The sequence below is a fragment of the Episyrphus balteatus genome, chromosome 2 (assembly GCF_945859705.1).
Source record: "Episyrphus balteatus chromosome 2, idEpiBalt1.1, whole genome shotgun sequence".
Lineage (NCBI taxonomy): Eukaryota > Metazoa > Arthropoda > Insecta > Diptera > Syrphidae > Episyrphus > Episyrphus balteatus.
The window spans coordinates 81,720,863-81,744,551 of record NC_079135.1 but is presented as its reverse complement, the minus strand read 5'-3'; the positions used below and the strand labels follow the sequence as shown (position 1 = coordinate 81,744,551).

Sequence of the window (23,689 nt, the reverse complement as noted above, 5' to 3'; positions counted from 1 at the left end):
CATTTTTAATCAGATATCTTTGGTCGGTTGTCGCGTCTGAAACAATTTGAAGCTTTTTCTCTTTATGGAATCGGAATGATAAGATTTATTTTGTTTTTAATTGGAATTTGAATGGTTCATAGGTAGGTACCTAAATGAATGAGTAATAATGTTTAATATTGGACTGTTCACTTGATACTTCAAATTTTAAAATTTTTGAAAAATTAGTTCTATTTTTTTTTAATTAACTACATAAATCAAAGAAGGCATTAATTTTTTGATTTATTTTTTGTATTTCTTTTATTTATTTTGTATGCATAAAAAATCACCAAATACCCGATTTTTTCAGTTTTTGGTGATTTAAGCTCTTAAGGGAAATTTTTTGATGATGTACCAAAGGACTTAAAGTTATTAAATTTCCTATAATTCAAATTTGTAAGCTTAATGGTTTTCAAAATATTGCTTTTCGATTTCGAAATCCAGTATTTTTTTCAAGACTTTTATTTGCTGAAGTAGGCCCAAGTAGTGGATAATTTTGCTTTTCAAAATAGTCCGGTTAAAATAGACTACCCAGAAATAATTCGAATGCAGCTGAAAATTGGTACAGAGCATTGAAATGTCGATTAAAGTAAAATGTCAAAGGTCCCCAAAAGCCCCATGTGTGCACACAAAATTATTCAAGATTAATCAAAAAGAAGTTGTATGTGTAAGGAGGACTTGTAGGTTTTGTAATTTCCTATGACACTTTTTTTTCTACGAGCAATCGTTTTGAAGACATCATGATTATAAAATGTAACGAAATGTCGAAAATAACGGTTTTTGGCATATTTCTCTTAAACGGTGAGCCCTATGATAAATTGGTAGATAATGTACTCCGCTATATAAAAATGTTTTTTATTTTTTGTTAAAGCAGTCTTTAAAAAAAAGGGTGTTTTCATAAACGTCTGCCTAACTTAGGCCTGCGTTGGTCGTGTTCATAAAGTCAGATCTGCGATCGGACTAACTTAGTCCAACTGCAGTTCTGCTGTTCATAAACTTCATTATGTCGTCAACATTGGGCAGATTGCGCAGCCAAAATTTTATTGCTGCAGAACTCACGAAGAAATTTATTTGACTCTTGATTCAATTTTTTTTGTTAATAAATGTAAATATTGTAAAAAAAAAATGAAAAGCAAACATATTAAATTTTTTTTTCATTTTTTGAAAAATTTAAATTTTAATGAATCAGAAAATTTCTAAATCGTGTTTTTTAATACAATGAGTTTTAATTATTTTTTTCGTATTAGGGTGGCTCTAAAAAATGTTATCTTCTACGGTTGCTTGTGGAATTCAACGTGGATATTATTATGGCCAAATTATCGAAGAAAAAAAAAATTTTCCATTGGGGTGGTTCAAAAACATTTTTTTTAAGTTATTGAAAAAAAAAAAAATAATAATTTTCACTGCAGAGAAAGTTTTAAAACATGGTTTATGAAATATAATGTAAAATTGGGGTAGGTAATTTCGAATTAGGGGGCTAAGAAAAATGGTATATTTTATATTTACGCTTGGAATTCAACCAAACTCAATTTAATTAATTTGACATGAATTTAATATTACTATAGCAAAAACGCACTTCAAAAACTTTCTGTGCGCTAAAAATCATTTTTTTTTTCAAACGCAAAAAAAACTTTCTTGAACACCCTAATTAAAAATATTTTTTCATAGATAATTTATTCCTAATGTGAACCACTCGGTGTTTTTATAATTTTTTTTTTTAGAAGAAAGTATGTATTTTTTTTTTTTGAGCCACCCTAATGTGACACGGTTTATAAAATTTTCGTGTTATTAAAAACAATATTTTCGGGAACTGAAAAGTAAATATTTTTTGCTTACTAAACAAAACTCATTCTGTGGTCATTTTTATATTTTTACTTGCGATATAGGTACTATAGGGCAAGTTTAGGATTCGTAAAAAAAATCGAACTCGAGATAACAATTTTACATGACATTACGATGATGGAGAATGTCAAAAAAGTGGGTCCGGCAATTCTGTCTGTCTGTCTGTCTGTATATACCTCGAGCTACAGCCTAAACGAGTGAAGTGATTTTCTCCAAACTTGGTAGTTAGCAGTTTTCGGTGATTCCCTAGAGGGGAAATTAAATTTTTTTTTTATGACCAAAACTAACGGTACCTGCCATATAACGGAAATAGAAAAGTTAATATTGTTCAAAAACGGCTCTAACGATTTTGATTAAAATTTTTGTGTGTAGTATTTAACATAAGATCCAACTTTTGAAATAAAAATAATATTTTTTGTACCGTTATTAACGGTACATGCCATAGAACGGTTTTTTTGGTTTTTGAATATCTCGTACAAGATTAACCCGATTTCAATGAAAATTTTTATACAAAAGCGTTTAGGTAAAGGTAATATTAAAATTTTAAAAAATTTTCAAAAAAATAATTTTTGGATTTTTAAAAAATATTTTGAAAACGGGTGAATGAAAAATTTTTAAATTTCGTTTTTATGTGTAAATTAATATTTCTTCAAAATGGCATACCAACATTTTTTTTGAAAAATTTTAGAAATTTTTTATATATAAAAAATTATTTTTTTAAAAAACGGCTCTAACGATTTTCGAAAAAAAATTTTTGTAAAACATAATTTAAAAAGGTGTTTAAATATGAAATTTCATAAAAATATCAAATTTTAAAATTTTCCTATTTTTCTTGAATAAAAAGCTTAAACATAAGAGTTACTTCTAGCATAAGAGCAAGTACGTGCTACCCCAGTCGTGCATTTTATTTTTTCTGACGTTTATGAACATTCAGTGACTGAAGAAAATTGTACCAACGCCAACGCATTCCTGCAAACATTCTGCAGAATTATTGGTGTGTTCATTAATGCAGCAAAGCAGAAAGACGATTGTACTAACGCAGATTTCCGACATTTATGAAAACACTCAAATTATTGGTCAAAATTCAAAAATTGCGAATTTTCGTACATACTTAGCTTCTAGTTCTTAAATATATTTTTAATTCACTTCATAGATCGTACCGTTTTCACAAAATAGCTTAAGATATGCTTAAGTAACACTTATCGTTTGAAAGGTAGGTACATAGTGCGCTAAAGAGTGGTAAATATCGCAAATTTCGTTTTTTGCCTATTTTTGTCAAATGGTCGAAACAAAATTCAAAGCATGCGTTAAAAATATACATATCTATTTAAAAAAAAAAAACTCACATTTTAGAAGCTAAGTAGGTACATACATATGTACATAAATTCTCAGTTTTTTTGTTTTGACACCCTCAATAGCAGGTTTAAATTCTCCAAAATTCTCACCAACTGAAATTTTTGCGATCGTAGGGGAGAAAAATGTATGTTGATACAGTCAGGTCTAAGATACATTAAAAATGATAATTTTTTTAATGAAAATATGAATAGTTTTTCAGTACCACAGTAAAAATATAATTGAAAACCGGTCAAAAATTTGTAAGCCAATAAAATTTGGCACTGTGATTTCATTTGTCACCCAAAAAAAGAACGAAAAAAATAAATTGGCTATCAAGATTGTTCAATTTTAAAAAGTACGCATACACCACAGTGAATCTTTGAGTAAATAAAATGCCACAATTTTTTTGGAATTCTCCATCGTAATATTGGCTTTGATTAAAACCTTAAAAAGTATTTTTATCGCTTTTTCATCATTATTAGTACAAAGTGAAAACAGAAAAAATGATATTCTTGCAATTTTTTCGATTGAGAGCCCTTCTCCCGAACACATTTCCCCGGGAGTTAGCATTTAGAATAAGGCTGAAAGTCTTTTGAATGCAGATGCAATAAATCCAAGCAAAAACAAAAAAAAAAAAAACAGTACGTTAATGGGGCTTTGTTTTTTAATTAATTTTGATCGACGATAGATTTTCATCGTTTTATACTTTACTTACTAATGCAATTTTTTGTGTACATAGTTACCTTTTTTTTTTTCAATGCATCATTTTAACACACGAGTGACTTCAAAAGTCCAAAGCGGGAGAAACCAGCTGACATTTTTGTCCACATATTTAACTTTTTGTACCAGGAAGGGAATTTTTCAATTTCTCTTTATTGATTGAAGGTTTACATTTCCAATTTTTGTAAGGGATGGTAACTTTTTAACTGTTTTTTTTTTTTTTTGAACGAGTATACGCTGAAAGATCACAATAATACTTACATTTATTTTTTCCAACTTTTTCTTTAAAATAATCGAATCATATTAATTAAGACCATTCATAAATTATCCATCCTCTTGGATTATTATTTTGTTTCCATGTGTTTGTTTACGTGTATTATTTACCTACCTAATCATTTTTTTTCCAATGTTATTAATTTTTAAACATAAATCATTTTACTTTTAATACATTTATTATTAAAAATTAAATATTAACAATAATATTTTCCACTTTGGACATTTTTTTATTATTTTTTTTTTTGTATAAATTATTTTCTAATTTTAATATTTTTTTTTCTCTCCTTTTTACAGTAAACGTATTATATTATTTATTTACAAAATAATGAAAGATGCTATTCTTAAAAAAAATGTCATTTTTTATGATTTACACTTTAAATTTTGGTTTTTGAGTATGATTGTACTTAAAACGGTCTACCGTTCGTTTTTGCATTACCATAGTAAGGTCTATCGGGAAGTTTTGGTGCATTATTTTGGCCAGGCCGACTAAAAATAAAAAATAACAAAAAATTATAGGTTAATCAAAAGAAAGAAATAAATAAAAATAAAAATTTGGAGTTTTTTAGTGAATCTCTATTCACAACTACATATAACAATTTTTCCTATGATAGTTTGTTCAAAGATTCACTATTTCAAACTCCAAACCGATTGAAAACTTTAATCAGAAATTATATAATTATAAATTATTCAACAAGCATTGCATTTTTGTTTAGAAACTTGTGCAGGGGGAGAATATATCTAACAAAAGATTTTATGATGAAAAAATAAATATTAATGCAGCAATAGAGGAAAAATCTTAGATTTTATCAAAATACATAATATTATCTAAAAATTTGATTAATGTAGCAGTGCATGTAAATTTATTATTCTTTTAGAAAAATCTCCACTAAATAACTTGGAGGGAAAAAAACTAACGGGAAGAATGAGCAAGTCTTAAGATCAAAGCTTAAATTATAAATGTATTATAGATTATAAATAAATGTATTATAATTTGTATATATGTATGACTCGATCCTCTGAGTCGATCAGGACTTCTTGTCGCAAATTATATTGGTACCTCAAATTTTCACAAAGATTCTTTTCTGTCGTTCAAAGTATACTTACACTTTCCAGAAGCTAGCAGTTCGTGCATCAAACACTTCTTATTAAAAAAAGCCTTTTAAACCCTTTGAATCATATCATCTAAGAAAATATTTAAGATCTTGATTTGCATGGCTAATAAAATATTCATACCAAATTTTCTTTCGATTTGTCACTTAAAGTGCCTCGCATGTTTAACACCCGCCAAAATATTTTTTTTAATTTCCTGTAAGTTGGACATTGAAAATCGCGACTAGATTTTTTTTAAACTTTCGAGGTAATCTTCAAACAAAGATATTTAGAAAACTTTGAGTTTTCTAGGTTAACCCTTATTTTAACCTAATTTAACTGTATCATATTCAAAATTTTAGAAGTGAAAGAACTGTAAAAGAAATTTAAGTTAATATTATTTATTGCCTAAGAAAAATGTCAAATAAAAAATATGTAAACTAAATAAATCCTAAATTAAGCGTTCCCGGAATGAAAGTACGCTACTTATAAATGAAACTAAAACTCACTTTAATATATTTATCCATACCAATGGGTACAAAATGATAAATCTATAAATTTGCTGCCGGGTACAAAGGCGTTAAGTCAAAAAAATCGATTTTCGGATTTTTATCGGACTTCAGTCAGTTTTTATTTTTCTCTTTCGTTTAATCCTATCAACATACATAGCTCTAGCTTATCTCCTATCGTTAGAAATGATTCGGTACAAAGGGTTTAAGTCAATTTTTTTTTTTAATTTTGTGGTACTAAGGGCGTAAGTTGACTTAACTCATTTGTTTTTGCATTAATTTTTAATTTTTAAATGCAAAAACTGATCCTAAGGCGTTAAGTCAAGAGGAAGACAGAAAACGAAAAGCCATTTTTCTACATTATTATATTAGTTCAAAACGAATTCTCACATTTGGTAGTTAATCACATTGATATTTCCAACATTCTTTTATAACTTTGTTATCAATGTAAACAAAGATTTTACTTGACTTAACACCTTTGGACCAAGTTTATTTTTAAAGATTAAATGGCTCTAAAGTGTTAAGTCAACACAATTTTTTTGTTCAGAACGGTCATTTTCTGGTCAGCAGCATATGGATATTAAAAAAGATCTTATAGATGATGTTTCTGCATCTTTACTTTTTCAAAATAATAATATTCAGATTTACAAACAAAAATTGAAACTTCAATTTCATTTTCCTCGAAATTACCTTTTCTGACTTAACACCTTTGTACCCGGCGCCAAAGATATATCAACATTAAAAATTGGTTGCAGAACTATTAGAAGAGGATAAAATGTTGACACTTTAAGAAATTTTGGACAATACGTCATATTTCTTGGAACAACTTTTATGAATTTATAAATAATAAAAATATTTAATTTTTTGTAAGAAATATACAATATTGTGTATTAGTGGTGTTAAGAAAAGAAATACTTAACAATAATTGACTTAAATGTGTCTTTAGACATTTGAATTTCAGTTTTTGAGTTAGGGACGAATATTTTGTTGGGTATATTTGATGGAATAAAATGCTGAAATTTTTTTTTACCAAAACAAATATATTTCTAGATGCATGCCTATTATTTTAATCGATAAAGGAGAAAAAAAATAATTCAATGTTGTTTTGATTTTTAAAAAATGCCTGAATCTCAAATTTTCTAACTCCTTGAACCTTAAAACTTATAAAATAATATACAAAATAGAAGGAGTTATATAAGTTTTGCACAGAACTAACTGAGAAAATAGATACTTGAATAGTTAAAAAAATTCATAGAAAAATTCCTCCCAGACAGTTGAAACAAACATAATATACAGAGGGAAGAAGACCAACAAAATAAAAAAAAAAAAAAACTTTGAGAAAAAATTGCCAACATTGGTAAATTTTTTCTGAACTAATTTTTTTTCCACAAACCATTTGTCTCCACTTAAAATACATCAGATACTTAAAACTAAACTCACCTTTATCTTCCACCACCAATACAAAACACTTCAAAAATAGTTACAAAAGTATTAAATATAAATAACAAACGGAAACAAACATAAAAAATTAAGAAAACAGAAAAAAAAATGTTTGGACAGAAACAAATGTTTTTTTTTTTAGTTTTTACAACTTAAATCAGTTAAAATTATTTATTTACTTTCATAATTTGTTTTGCTTTTTATTTTTGGATAACATAATCATCTTAACCTCCAACATACATATTTCAGCAAAAATTACATATGCACGATTTTTTTTTTCTTAATTTTAATTTTAACTTTTATACTTAGCTAAATAATATTTTTAATCATATCTATATATATATATATATATTATAGGCATATTTACTGTTCTGAGTTGTTTCAATTGCGTCGTGTAATTTTTTCTGTACTCTATTTTTTTTTTTATTTGTTTTTATTTTCATTTTTTTTATTTTTAGCAAAGTTATTTGTTTTTTAGTTGTTTTTGCTGGAATTGTATTTATTTGTATAAGTTTTTATACATTTTTAAACTTTTAATATAGTTGTGATTTATTTTTCTAGCATTGTATTTTTTGTAGAGTACATACTATATAAATATATATATATATATCATTAGTTGGAATACCATCAAATATCTTGTATATAACTGTTCTTCTTTGTTTTGCTTTAGTTTTATTTTTATTTTCATACTTAATATGGATTTTAGTAACTTGGGGAATCATCTTAAAATAACTATTTTACTGTATATATTTATAGATAATGTTTTTGTATGTATTTCATAAGTTTTTTTTTTTTTTTTGTTTTCTTAATTTTAATTACATGATTTTTTTGTTTTGTTAAACAGCAATGATAGATTTAAATATTTTTGAATTGATATTTTGAATATTTTCATCTAAAATCTATTTTTTTTTGTTTTGTTTTGTTTTGTTTTGTTTTTATGATGAGATAGAGAACGCAACGAACTAGTATGGTTTATTTAACTTATAAAACTCTTTTACAGTTGGTATATATATATTTTTATGTATGTTTGTATAATATATAAATATTATCATTTATTAGATAAAACACTTAAATTTCGTTAAACTTTATGAATACGGACATTTAGCATATTGTATAGTAACTTAAAAAAGAAAAAACATTTAATATCATGGTTATACTTTAAGAGTAGAAGGCGTGTGAATTTTTTTTTTTTTTTTCATACATAACAAAGCGATTTTTTTGTTTTGAAATGCTATAAGCATAAATTAAAGTTTAGTTAAAATAATAGAATATAGGTTATAATTTTACTTGAGGTGAGTATTTTATTATTTGAAGCAAATTCAAGGTGGTTAATAAGGATAAGGCCTTGCTGGTGTTCGGTTAAGATCAATGAAGATAAATTTAACAATAAAACAAAATCGCTAAGAATTTATCTCAACTCCGCTCCATGACAATGTTTGTAGGTTAAGTCCCTACTTAAGACTTTCTTTATAATAAAATTAAATGAAACTCAGACACGATAAGATCTTGGGGCATTTACAGCATATTTTTATGAATACAAATTAGTTGAGTGTACTCATTTGAAAAACATAAAATAAAATTAATTGAAGAAAATCAAATCGTTTTTTGTGACTGAGTAACTTTTAAAAGGAATGTAAGATTTAAGCATACCCATACTTTTTAACGTTATTCAATGTTGTGTGTAACTTTTAAAGAATACGTGACTGGGTATGTTTCTCCAATCTGAAGCGATTCGGCTCAAGTAAAAATTAATGAAAAAAAATAAAGTAATTTCCACTCAAAGTCGAATAACTTACTTAAACTTTCAAAATGTATTAAAATTTTACAAAAAAAAAAAACTAAAAATAACAATCGCTGGTTTTGCAAAAGACAAGTGCAAACACAATTACATTAAGTGATTTCACATTTTGCTTATATATTTTGTATCTCTTTTTTATTTTTGTTAAGTGAATATTTAATTATTTTATACAACATACACTTTGCTTTGAATATTCATTAAGAATAAGAAAAGAGTCCTCACTTATTATATTTTTTTTAAAGTTTATTTTAAGCATTTGCAATAAACATGCATAATATTCTGGGGTTTTTAAAAGCTAGGATTTTTTTTTTTAATTTATGTTATAGAATTTATTTTTTTTTTGTTAAAACTACTAAAAACAGCAACAAGCATTCTATATAATGAGAACTTTAACTTTTACAATACTATTAATAATAATACATAATTATAATAATAATAATAAAACTTATAATGATTTAATTAAATTTTTACGAAATGTTTCTTCTAGGAATGTAATTTTTTTTAATTAAAGAAATTAGTATATTTTAAAATAAGGACATCCCTGGGTAAATGGAACTCTTTACAATAGTCTTTTTAGTAAAAAGAAAAAAAATTAAATGCTATAAGACCCTAAGTCTTAAACTTTAAGAATGTATCAGCTAGAACACTTTGTTACCAGTGACCTCAATTTCAATTTCTTTCATTCGCTTCAAGAGGTTTTGTTCAAATTTTATAATTTGTTTGATTTACTTAGGTCTCTTAAATCCAGAACATGCTTAAAATCGGTCAACGAAACACCTTATAATCTTTCAAAGAAATCGTAAACTCAAGCAATGCAGAGGAACACGCTCACTCAAGAAGAGCCGGAAGACCGAGAAGCTGATGGCAGAAAACAGTCAAGTAAGAATCAGCGGGATTGAAACCGTCAACTGAACTTCTTATCAACCTCAAGCCACCTTATAATGTCTGTTGCGGCATAGTTTTTCATTATGAAGTTGTATTATAACTGCTAAAAACAGCAAAATATGTAACATACAGATAAATAAAATTGAAAATTTTAAAAACTATCACATTTCACATGGGTTCCATTTCCAAGAATGTCCTTATTTAAAATATCATCATATTTTATATGTATGAATACTTAAATATACTTTAAATTAAAAATTCCCTAAACAATATTCCTTTGGATTTATATTAAAAAAAAAAAATCAAAATTAAAAACAATTTAATTAACATTTTTTGATTGCTTATTTTTTGAATTGTAAATAAATTCTTACTTAACTTGTGTTTGAGTGTATATAGTGTACAAATGGTTGAAATAAATTAAGAGAAGAAAGAAATTATTTTTTTTAAATTTATGCAAGCAGTGACTGGAGCAAAGAGGCTTTTTTTCAATTCTTGTTTAATAAATTTCATTGATTAAGCCCTAACAATCTTTTTTTATTCCTTGTATTATTATGTATGTTTATGTATCAAATACTTATGTTGGTATTAATGGAAAATTATAATACAACTATACATACATTAGTTTTTTTTTTTTTCTTTTTATGTACAAAACAAAAATTAAAAAATGAGTAAAATAAAAAAAAACAACTTGTCATTCTTTAAAATGTGTTTAGATCCTTTTGAAGGAGAAAAACAATACAAATTAAAACGAAACACAAAAAAATTTCAATCAAAAATAAAACAAACAAAAATTAAGAAGAAAAAAAACGAACACAGACGAAAACAAATTAAATAAAAACATCAACAAACAAATAAAAAGTTTACTTGAATTTGCTTGCGAAGACACTTGACAACTCATTCATAGCTGCATTGGTAACAGCTTGTCCGACAGCTTGGTTGACTTGTTGTCTCATATGGGGAGGTATATATTGTTGTGCTCCTGACGACTGTAAGACAGTTGATCCAACACCTCCAACAACACGACTATGGTGGTATACAATATAGTTATATGTTTTGTTTTAATTCATAAGGATGCAACAAAAGGAGGAAATAAATATAAATAAATAAAAACAACATATACAATCAGTCAAACTTGTGTTCCAAAAATTTAAATGGAAAATGTTTATGCACTCTAAAACTTATAACAGTCAGTACCAAATAAAATGCCAAAGAACACAGTTAATTATGCGATTTTCAATGAAATGTGCTTGAAAGAAAATTCATGAATTTCCATCTATGTATGTATGTATGCCTAGCAAGCATGTATTGAGTTATTTTTAATTGAGTTATGTTAATCAAAATTGAAATGAAATTTCAATTAGATATTCTAGACTAGAATTTCGGAGGTAAACACAGATTCTGTGCAAAAAAAATATGATTTAAAAATGTATTGAAAACGTTTGGTGAGTCTGATTTTAAAATATAAAACATAGGCTCTCTCAAAAGGGGCACTGGCTCTCGATCAAATCACTTCACGAATGAATTTGATATTTTTTTTCGCTTTTTTTCATTTCTTTGATTTGCACCCATTTAGACTAGCCAAAGCAAATTTATCTGGTTTGTATCTGCAAGTTCTATAGATCGAAATAGATTTATTATCTACAAGAATTTATTCACTTTTTTTTTAATTTACAAAATAATCATTTAGCATTTTTTAAGGTATTTTTACTTATAAGTTTGACTAACTGATTGTGTTATTAATAAAATAAAACAATAAAAAACAACAAATAGGTGTAATGAAAAACTTCAGTTTACAGTTTTTGTTTAGATTACCAATATTGAAATTATATAAGAATTTAAGTCTACGCAAGTCAAAGTTTGTAGAACCGGAGTTAATTAGCATGTCCTTTGAATACGATTGTATCGATTAAATTCTTTCTTATCAAGTTAGATGCTGGATTTCCAGAAAAATGCAATTCATATTGAACCATCATTTTTTTTTTTTATTCCAATCCTATAATTGCCATTAAGTAAGAAAGCAAATAATTTCCCTTAAATCTTTTTTATTAATATTGTTGCCATGAATTGGTTTTCTCAAAATTATAGATAATATATTAATTATTTATTGTTAATTATTATAAAACTGGTATCTTATGAAATCTCACTGTTATCTCGAAGAAGCAATTAGACGTACATAGGTACTTCAAATTTTGAGTATAGAAAAGCTTATATAAATGTGATTATCTATAATTTAGCGGACATAGAGAAAGTTCAATTTTCCAATCAATAGCCCTTTGGTTATAATTCAATAGTTAGAAAATTCAGAAGTTGGTAAATTGGTACATTGGTAATCTAAACAAAACTTCAATAATAATAATTTTGCTAATCTCTCTCAATAATTTAATTTATTTTAACGAATATATCATATGTTATATAACAAGAAGTAAGACAATTTTACAAACAAGAACTACAATAACATAAAAATAAAATAAACAAATAAAAGCAATCGATTGACATTAACACAAAAGAAAAAAACAAAAACAAAATATCACCCAGAGCCAAATAGTATTTTTTGTTTGTTTTTGTTTTTCAATGAACTTTAAATTTGCAATATTTTTCTATTCAATGTGAATAAATTTACTTTATTTTTCTTTTTGAAATAAATTTGTATTCTTTACTATTTCTTCGTTGCAAGTTGCGATCATCATCTATTCGGATAAATAAAACAATTAAGCTCTAAGAATAAAAAAAAAATGAAAAATGATAAAAACAAAAATATAATAAAACTGTTGAGTTTGTATATTCGTGTTTGTTTTTTTTTGTTTTTTAGTATTTTATAAATAAATGTATGAAAGTAATGTTTTACATTTCTTTATTTTTTTTTTTAATAATTTTTCAACAATATATAACATTCAGGTGCTTGTAATATTTTTTTTTAAATAACATATTTATAAAAGGTACTTCAGTAAAATAATTTTACATTAACATTGATTAATAATTATAATAATAATAATTTAAAACGACATTTGCATGATTTTAATTAAACTTATTGTTTAAGCTATAATTCTCCTAATATTTAAGCGCAAATACTATATTAATTGTAAAAGAAATTATAAATTCTTTCTTTTACAATTTTATATTTTTTTTCTTTTGAACATTACACAAACTATTTTTTTTTTTTTTTTTGTTAAACTAGTTTTTAAGTTCTTTTAACATTATGTAGATTATGAAATTTGTATGTTTAATATAAATTAATTTTCTTTGTTTGCCGTTTGTGTTAGTTACAGTTGATGGAGTGGCTTAACGCCGTCTAAACGTTGATTAATTAACCAATCAACAACGTCACAGAAGCATTTAGAAAAAAATTGTTAATTTGCAGTAATGGAAAGAGTGGAAAGCGGAAATAATAGAAAGAGAATTTGTTAGTTAGGACATATAATTGAAATGGATAAATGGTTGTATATATGAATTTTATTGTCAATATTATTATATTGTATAATATAATAGAACAAAATGTTATAAGGTTACGAGAAAGAACATACATTTACTTTAAAGTCTAACTATAAAGCTTTGTTTTTTTTTTAATTGCGATTTAAAGCCCCTAGTAAGCTATTAAAATATTTTTTACCGAGTTCAATTTTTTAAAGGTAACCTTTAAGTCGAATAAGCGATAAAAAATAAAAAAATTACATTTTTAAAATACTCTATAGAGAAGCATTTAACTCATATTATGGCAAAATAATTTTCAATGAATAATTCAGGTGAGGAGTACACTCAAACATGAAACATTTGTCCAAATAATTAACAAAGTTTAAAATTAAGTGAAGCTAAACTTAAATTTTAAATAACCTCTACTTATATGTTAAAGTTATTTTTCAAATTAAAAAAATAAATACACCCGATTTTAATTGAAAAAAACTATGTTTCTTTTTCTTTTTAACCATGCAAATGATTTACAACAAACAGAATTTCCAAGTCTTTATAAAAGTTTTATTATTGTATACCACTGTAACCTGACGGACCAGATTTTTTCGATTTCTACCCAAATAGACACACAAAGATAATTATTAAAGTTTCTGAATAATGAAAATCTGGCAGAGCGGAAACAGTTAAAGTAGTTTTGTTGTACTCGAGCATTGAACGATCAGAAACGGATTATGGATTTCAGAATTGAACCTCTTTAATACATCTTGAATTGAACGGTTCGAAAAGCTAGAAGAAGAGGATCAGCGTTTCCATGACCTTGGCAAGAAAGGACGTTAGAGCAATCTAACGATAGCTGGAGGGTGGCAAGATTCGCTTTTTTTGGGTTAGGCTGTATAAATGCCGTTTTCCATTCACTCGAATAGACAGAAAGGCTTACGCAGTGGTTTTTACAGCTTGGAAGAGCTTAAGACCGATGGAAGGGATACTATCCGGGCTATCGGATTTTTGTAAGTCAAGATCTTCCCCATTAAACGATAAACTGTTTCTATACTCTGAAGAGAGTCATGGCACTTTCTGATAGAGTAGAATGAGCAAACACCACAGAAATAAGCTTCAGAAGGTTACATTGTAGGCCAAGCGATACATTTTTAAACCAATGGGACTCAATTGTTTGATATTGGAAATTTAAGTAACACATTTCTAAACTAAGTGTTAACTCTTACATTGGCCTTGAGGCTTAAAGTATTAATACCTAAGAAGTGAGTTGTATGAGCATCGGATACGAAATGTAAATTTTCATGCATACAATAGTGAGAGATTTTGAGATTTCAGGGTATGTCTTTCTTTGTGTCTTTTATATATAGGAATTAACTTATTTTTTAATTAATAAAATTCCTAGCTTTGCACGTTAACATAAGTAACGAAATTTAAAGTCTTGTATTTATTTCACAATCAGTATTTATAGTAATAATTAAAAAGAAAACAAGGTTATTGGTACATTTCTATAAACAACATATAGTCACTAAATTTCAAAAGATTTACCTAAACTATATGTATCGAGATAATAATGCGTATTAATCATAAACAAATTTAAAAACTGACAAAATTATTAAATTAAAAAAATACATAAAAATAATACTTAATTGTTTAAAGGCTCAGCAATCTTAAGCCATCCAACAATATTCTGTTTGCAAAATTGTCTTACAATTAAAGTAAAATCACTTTCGCTTTATCGATAAATTAAAGGATACCTTTCGAACTCATTTAATAAACAAGTAAAAGCATTAACAAACATAATATTAAATAACTGATTATTTTGTGCAATTAAATATTCAATTGCACTTACAGTTTCATTTAACTGAAAGTGATTTGTGAGTATTATCACTTTCAATTATTTAAAAACATTTTGGTTCTTATATGTAAGACCAATGCTCAATAAAAAAGGATTTAATATAGGTATGTATTTAACTTGCTTAAAATGGAGTTACCGCGCTTTGAAGCGTGATTTTTTTTTTTTTATTTTTTTGTTTAAAAAAAGCGTGAGAAAACAAGTGCTTACTTAAAGTGTACGCACACACCACAATAAATGAGCGTGTCATTTACAATCCTTTTTGAGCTTTGTGCATAATATAAACAAATATTTTTTGTTTTCTAGTTTCTTTTTTTAAATATATCCCACCCATTCATTAAGAGAGATTTCTTTTAACTGTAACCAATTAATTTTAAAGCAGGGGGAAAAATTATATAAAAATGCTACTTACGATGGAATAAGTGGGGCTGGAAGAGCTTGGCCACCAGGTCGACCACCAGGCAATGGAGGTGCACCGCCACCAGGTCTGTTAGGGATGGCTGGTGCTGGTCGTCCACTTGCTGGAGGTGGTGGTGGTCCGCGACCTCCAACTGAGCCTCCCAATGAGCCCTAAAAATACATAATTAAGCAAACATATTTGAAAGTAATAATTAATAATTTTTAATTACCTGTTGTTGAGGTGCTGGTTTCCTTGGACCACCTGGACTTGGCGGTGATAATCTTGGATTATCTAAGCCACTTGGAAGCCAATCATTTTTGACAGGTGGCGGAACTGGTGTTGAAACTGTGGCCATTGATACATCACCTAAGATAAGCAAAGAGAAAATTGTATAATAATACTTATTTAGGTTTATGTAAAGAAAACATTTAAAAAGAGGGTTCAACGAATTATGTTTTGTTTTTTTTTATGAATGTTTTTAGTACATTAAGGGTCAGTTTTTAAGTGCTGGGTCAATTCAGAGTTAGTTATTCCTACGGCTAACAAGAGCTAGACTTAGCTGCCAGAGGCAATTGAATTGAATGTGGCCTTGACGCACACAATACTTAAGTAATTAAGTAATAATTTATAGAACTTTTTATGCTTAAGAAAACCTCCAATTTTTCTTACAACCGATATGATTCTTAGTTCTCAATAAAATGAAAACAAAAAAAGTTTTAAAAAATCGGCATTACCGAGGTATCTCTCGGAGCCGAAAATTCTACGATTTCACACCTAAACATATGTACACAGTTACTTACCAATGATTCGGAGAGCTTCTTTGCATGCATGGTACATTCGCAGCATTTCTTCTCGTCTTACTGCTGATTCCGCACTCTCTTCCATCATTTGTGCCTAAAATGGAAGAAAAAATAATCATAAGTTTTTTAAGAAATATTTCCAAAACAAAAATGATAAATTACTTGATCTCCAGATGCGTACAAATGTGCCAACAGTTCACCATTTATAAAGTCTTTAGCATTATTTATGATCAGCATCATAATAGCTTTTGGTACCATATCGCGTGTTGTCTTTGTGACGATTTTCATATAAGAATCAACCAAATTACGAATTGTTTCCACTTGACGTTCCAATTGTGGATCCATTGAAGTGGTTTCACATTCACTTGAATCCTGAATTTAAAAATCATTATTATAATTAAACTCGAAATGTATAATTTATCAATGTATTGTATTGTATGTAGATACAAATTGTAGCAGTGTAGTATTTCAATAATTTAATTTTTTTTTGAAACAACATTAACCATATTGAGAGTCATTATTTAAAAAAATATTAAGAAAACGCAATCAAAAAAAATACAATAAATATCAACATTTTGAGTAGGTACTACAAGAAAGAACTAATTTTTTATTAACTTAACGTTTTTTTTTTTGTTAGGGCAAGAGCCGAATAATAATAATAATAATATAATTAGTAAGATTAGAAATTGTTATTTTTTATTCAAAATTATGTATAATATAAATGTTGTATTAAATGGCCAACTACTAATTTCTTAGGACTAAAAGAGTTCTTGCAACTAGGTATACAATTTTGTGAATATGGAAGCAGAGCGAGTGATTTCAAAAAAAATAAACCTTAAAAGTAAAGCCAAACAAAAAAATTAAAAGTATTTTGAGGAAAAAACCAAAACCAAAAACATTATGAATGCTTTTTTTAATAAATTTTGTTAGCTTGTTAGAGAAGGAATAATGAATGAACTTTCAAATCGTTTAATTTGATAGAAAAATGTTTAATCAGGGTTATGCATTTATCACTTAAATTTAAGTTTAAACACCCACATTCCAAGAATAAACGAAAATTGTTTCATAACAATTTTCGTAGAAGAGAAAGTCCGTGTGAGATCAAACGATTTAATGTTTCATCATCAAATTCATCCTCAAACAAACACTTATGCCAATCAATTTAATTTGTCGAGAAAAAAACACACAAATCAATTAAGGAATAAAAGGGAGATTATGAAAATCCTTTCCAATTAGTTAAACAAAATTAAATACACAAATGTTTGGCAAACAAAACATTAAAAATGAAACAAACCTCTTGTCCATCCTGTATGATTATAAAAGAAACATGATTATTCGTATTTTTTTTAACACAGAATTTTATTTTCACTACTTTATAAAATTATAATAATTAATCAAGAAAGGGTTTTGGTTTTTATTTTGTACAATTCCTATAATAAAACGTCAGTACCTACATATTTAAATTTAACTTAAAAAGATAGAAAAAAAGTCTTATCTCGCAGATTCAAAAATGTGTCTATCAATGCAAAAGTGTGATTTTATGTTCTTGAATTTTGCTAATAAAAACTTTTTTTCAAAGAATTATGTTTTGCATTATTTCATTGCGTCTAGAAAACTTAGAAACAAATAAATAACCTAAATAGTAAGAATGTCTTGCTTACTAAACTGATCATTAAGAAAAACGGGTAAAATTCGTCAAATCGGTAGTAAGCTTATACTATAGGCGTGTTTTTTCTACAACTCATTAGCTACTCATTTTTTTATTTTATTCGAAAAACAATAAAAACAAATACTTACTTGTGTAATTTTTATTATTGTTTTGCGAATAAAATGAAAAATGAGTAGCTAATGAGTTGTAGAAAAAACACGCCTTATATTGTTCTTAAAATCATAAGAACATCAAAGCAAAAAGGATTTCTAAGTTAAAGTATACATATAATATAATATATAATATGAATGTAGTTTAAATTATATTAATAATTAAATTTAATCAAGAACTTTATACAAGTTGTTTGCAATCTGAAAAAGTCAATCATCACAATTCACAATTGATTGGAAATCGCTTTTTCAAAATGATTGACGATTTTTTTTCGTTTCTAGTTTTTCATTTTTGATGAGGGAACTTACTGGGGTAGAAAAAGATACATTGAAAAAAAAAATAAATTAAGAAGGACTAAATTCCCTAAAGATAGGTAACCGATCGACTTTAATTTTACAAAATTATGTACTACCAAAGATCTGTGTTTCCATCAAAAATTATGTATGAACATAATTCTGTATTACTATTATTCTGCATTTCAAATTTCTGCATTTTAAAATTCTGTGTTTCAAAATTTTGTAAATCGATAATTTTTTCATTGCGTAGAAACTCTTAAAAAAAAGATGAGTTTTCACGCCTCTGTGACCAGGCTCAAAGTTAAACAACATGCCAGAATTGGTTCCGCCGTAGCTTCACAGGCGCTAAATATTTGAAAAGCAATCCTCGATAAGGATCCATGCCAAAAAAAAGAAGAGTTTATTTTCCGAACTAGGAGTTATCCACAAAGTAATTTCAAAGCAATTGCATACGTTGGGAATGCTTCAAAACCAAGGAGTTTCTTAAAATATGAAATTGGACTAGTATTATGAGCTTGAGCAAAAAATTGATTCATTTGCAAACATTTTTCGCAATGAATTGCATTTTTACAAAAAAAAGGGATGTTTCTCTTTTTTAAAATAACTGAGGATTTTTTTTTCAAAATTTACTAAATTAAAATTTATTTTAGAAAATCGTGTAGAGAAGATGTAAAACGGCATAAACTAGTATACTATTGGTGCTGTTTATTATTTCAATTTTGATTAAATTTTCATGGTTCTCACAATAACACTTTTTACTTTGTATGTTTTATATGCCTTTATGTACCTTAGTTTGATTCTGTTGGAAATTATCTAAAACATATTAAATAATTATACATATGAACTCTTAACTGACTACAATAATGTTAATCTCACGTTCTTAAAATTCCTATTTTTTGTCACGAAAATATCCTTGTAATACATTTTTTTTTGTATGTTAAATAGACCTTATTGACTAATATATACTTTCAAATTTGTATAAAAAATGGGTAGATAAAAAAAACACCCAAATAATAATAAAATCGGCTATAAATCACTTCTTTGCACAACAATGAATGACGTAATAAATTTAATAGATACAAAAATAAAATACTTGAAGACTTACCTCATCACCGTTTTCTGCCGTCACATCTTTTTCTGGGTAAACACCAGCTCTCAAAAATGATGCTTTCCACGAATCTACTTCGTCAACGTTCTCACAAGACAATTCCAATTGTTTATAATCCTGCATAGATAGATGTTTTGTGTTAAAGAAATACAAATATAAATTGAGCTGTATTCAAATGTAATGATTACCTTATAAACATTGCGCCCATCGGGACTGAACAATGCAAATGTGTGACGTCTGGACATGAATCCTTGTTCGATGTCTCTAAGTTTCAATCCATCAAGAGGCAACATAAACTTCTTCTCTTTTTCATCTTCATCCTTAAACCAGGAAATGCTCTCCGATGTAAGGACAAACCAGTATGGCCGGGAACCACCTGTGTTCCCATACAAAGATAGAAAGAAAAAACAAAGCATGGGTGTTGGTCGAAGGGTTTTATTAAAAAACAGTTAGGATTGAAAAAAAAAAAATGAATCGATTTATTGTACATTCTACGTTACAATAACAAGGCAAGCATATTCTATCATGCACATACAAGATAGATTGCCACAGGCATAGTTGAAGCCGGGACAGGTGGCATGTATTTTTGTTTGTAGGTACTTTTTTTTATATTAATATTTTTTTATAAACTTTGATGTGTGCATTTTATCTTGTGAATAACCAGAAGCGGTCAATGTTATCAAACTCAAAATCTTGAATTCTACATGCATAAAGGACAATCGAGTAGGAGTCCTTGTTCTAATTTCTACTTGGGTAAGTATTTTGTTTGCTTTTCTAGGTCAATGAATGTGTATATTTGCATTACGGAAATGCTGGATTAGTATTGTCAATGATATTTTTTTTTTGTTGTTGTCTTATACAAGACAATAGGGTTTGGTTTTAGTACACTGTCAGGACGGTATAAAGAAAGCTACGTTGTTAATAATGTTTTTTTTTTTTTTTTTTTGCTAGGCGCTCTTGTACTAAATATGAAAGTGAAATACTTATTCCTTTATTCAGGAAATGATAGTGCATTCGTTTTTGTAGCATCTTTCGTATGCAAATTATATATCTTAGGAGGATCTTAAAAGAGAAAAAATGTGGTTGGGTTATTTTGTGACACAAAAAATGGTGGGGCTTTGGTTTCATCGTCCTGTGTAATTTCAACAAAAAGGGGTGGTTTTGAAGAGATGAAACTTGCCTCTTTGCTTGTGGAGACCACAATTTTTTTTTATAAATCTGATAACAAAATTGTTGATGACTTTTTTGTTGTTACACAACGAACAGTGAAGGACGCAAAGGAAAATTGGAATTTAAATCAGAATTCTTAATTGTATCTTTAACTTGGGTTTTATAAAGTAACGTAAAATTGACGCGTGCATTAATTTAGAAAGCTAAGAGTTTCATGACACATGATATGTATCTGCTTGTAAACTACTTTACTGATGATGAAAATAAGGTTTTAACTATAAAATATGTAACGTATAAGAGGGTGAAAATTATTCCGCCCGACGATGCAGTAACGTCTCGCAGAGATAACGAATAAATTAAACACTTTACAGAAGTATGAAATTCAGTTTTTTGTATACACAAATACATAAATAAATTTAAAATTATAAAAAAAAAATAAAATATAAACATTAGTTGTATTAATTTTTCCATGTTTTTAAATAAAAATCATTTGTTAAAAAAATTTGAAGTCAAAAACCACATCAAAACGCAATTCCAATGTCTATTAGACATGAACGAATTTATCAGTCTTGACCCTTATCAACAATGATTATAATAATCAGGATATTGTGTAGGTAACAGTTAAAAAAAAGACACACACAACGTTAAAGCTGGGTTATACAAATTTCAAAGAGAACAGTAGATCGCAATCAAGAGTGTAAAAACGGAAGAGAACATATGTATGTATTTCACCTCGGTGACAATTTTCATACAATTTTAACAAAAGAACGAACTCGAGAAACGGTTAATGATATGGTGATACTTTTTACCAGGTCTCATTGCATTGCACAAAAACTTGAACGATAGCATAAAAATAACAGATAAACAAATATGTTCTCTTATGCTTTAAAAGATAAATAGTGATTTTTTTTAAACAAAATGATATATGTTTGAGAACAAAAAATCTTTAAATCTTCCTAAATGTTGTTGTATTTTATCCACATACTTAGGCTTCTGATATTCGATTGATATTTTTCCAACAAACATCATAAAATGAAATGAATCGTGCTAAATGCAATTAGATATTTTGTGAACTGGAAAACATAAACATGCACAATTTGGGGTAGAGCGGACTGCACATAACACAAAAAAATAACCATGAAACCTCTGAACAGAAGGAAAATGCAAATATAGAAGACAGGAAGGACATCAATACAAACCAAGAGCTCGGGGCAAAAAACTCATCAATTCTACAAAAATTAAAATAAGAAAAAAATAATAAAAAACATAAACAGAAAAACTCAAAAACAAAAAAATAAGAAAAAAAGAGTCAATGGTCTTGGAGAATAAGAAAAAAAAATAAAAAAAAAACATTATCATGCTTAATGACTTAAAGCGAAATTGGCTTAGGAAGTTTATACATGATGTACACATAAATGTCAACTGGGAGTGAGTGCAAAACACGTTTTAGTGTTGTAAAATCTTTAAACAAAAATCTATTCCCCGTTTATTTAGTTATAGTCTAAGGAGGGGGGTTAATTCGAAGTCTTACCTTTCATGATTCCCAAGTTTTGAATGACCATGTGTCCTTTACGAATAACTTGATTTCCAAGCGCTCGTGTGCCTGTCTTATTGGCATTTTCCGATTTACTTTGAGCACTATAGGGGAAAAATAATACGAAAAAAAAAAAAAAATAAACACACTCTTAAGAAGCACTTTCACAAAAATACTCACTTTGCAAATCCAATAAAATCTTCATGATTAGTATTCATGTAGGCCAATTCAAAATCAATTAGCAAAAGTATTTGTTCTTTGCAATACTGTTCGCGTTGGCGGATATGTGCGGCAATAATACTTTCGGTTACCTCACGTAATCTTGGATAGCGAGACATCTTGAATAAAAAGAAAATATGTTGTTTAAACAAAAATACTTTTTTTTTTTTCTTAGTTTAAAATACCTTATCAGTGCACATGCGTACAACAGTTGATAACTCAAGTACGACTAGATCAACACACTTTATCACGGGTTCCTTAAGTTGGGATATTTGGCGTTTTACAATCGCCTCAAAAGCCATATCAGGTGTGAACAAACCAACACGAATACCATGAATATTTCGAATGGCAAATGAAATCTCACGACGAAGCTCCTTCTCATCACAAGACATTTTTACGATCTCAAAGCGTAACCTGTGGGTAATGTTAAGAATCAAGATTAATAATGAAGATACGAATATTTTTGGTAAAAGGAATCGAACAAATCTAATAGCTCTTTCTCTCTTAAAAATAGGTATAAAATTCAATCTTGAAATTGAACCCTTGTTCTTGTAATTTATTAAAGGAAAATTAGGCAATTTCAAACTAAAAAATGTGTCGCTTTTAGATAAGAAAGGGTTGCATTCGAACCCAGACCTTTACCATGAGTGTCCATTAGTGTGGTCCACGTTATAAGGCAAAAAAATAAACCATATAATTCATTAGTTCCCCACGCATTATTTTGCTTCAGACATCAATACCAACACATGCTGAAAGTTTTAGCCCTCAAAAGTAAAAGGAAGAGGGCGCTCATCAGCTTTGGAATATTAGACTTTGTTACCCTTACCTTACCCTTAATATCTGATTATATTGTATAAGGACTTGGCTTGAGGTTGGAATTTGGCTTAAACATGATAAGCACGCATGTTCCCGACAACCATGTAAATGATTTTCATGTTTCTTTTCATGTTTCTTGTAATACAAAACACATATGCAACCAATTTTTGAGTGGGGAACAACGGAAATGTAAAAACCAAAAAATTGGACCACCCTAGTGTCCATTCAAAATATGTATTTAAGTAGAAGTACGCAAGTACATACTTCTAATTTAATTCTCAGGCCTTACTGCGAATATTGTTAATTTATGATAGGCCCCTAAACAGGCAACGGAAGAGACTACACATCACACGAACAAGCA

At 27.6% G+C, this 23,689-nt stretch overlaps 1 protein-coding gene across 4 annotated transcripts in view; it reads right to left on the bottom strand.

Annotated features, from left to right (window-relative positions):
* Nucleotides 1-4,379: 4,379 nt before the first annotated feature.
* The window catches only part of LOC129908471 (dynamin), a 33,951-nt gene continuing 14,641 nt past the window's right edge, over nucleotides 4,380-23,689 (bottom strand). The window contains exons 5-16 of one of the 4 annotated variants that reach the window (XM_055984950.1): nucleotides 22,698-22,926; nucleotides 22,474-22,631; nucleotides 22,291-22,397; nucleotides 19,778-19,965; nucleotides 19,587-19,706; nucleotides 17,661-17,672; nucleotides 16,529-16,738; nucleotides 16,367-16,460; nucleotides 15,796-15,932; nucleotides 15,579-15,736; nucleotides 10,777-10,935; nucleotides 4,451-4,677 (exon numbers count right to left, since the gene is read on the bottom strand). In XM_055984950.1, coding sequence (XP_055840925.1) covers nucleotides 4,596-4,677; nucleotides 10,777-10,935; nucleotides 15,579-15,736; nucleotides 15,796-15,932; nucleotides 16,367-16,460; nucleotides 16,529-16,738; nucleotides 17,661-17,672; nucleotides 19,587-19,706; nucleotides 19,778-19,965; nucleotides 22,291-22,397; nucleotides 22,474-22,631; nucleotides 22,698-22,926 — 1,654 coding nt within the window. In that variant the 3' untranslated portion in view covers nucleotides 4,451-4,595. Of the gene's footprint in view, nucleotides 4,678-10,776; nucleotides 10,936-11,846; nucleotides 13,202-15,578; nucleotides 15,737-15,795; nucleotides 15,933-16,366; nucleotides 16,461-16,528; nucleotides 16,739-17,660; nucleotides 17,673-19,586; nucleotides 19,707-19,777; nucleotides 19,966-22,290; nucleotides 22,398-22,473; nucleotides 22,632-22,697; nucleotides 22,927-23,689 lie in introns of those variants that run through there. The other 3 variants (XM_055984952.1, XM_055984951.1, XM_055984953.1) reach the window with 3 other exon arrangements.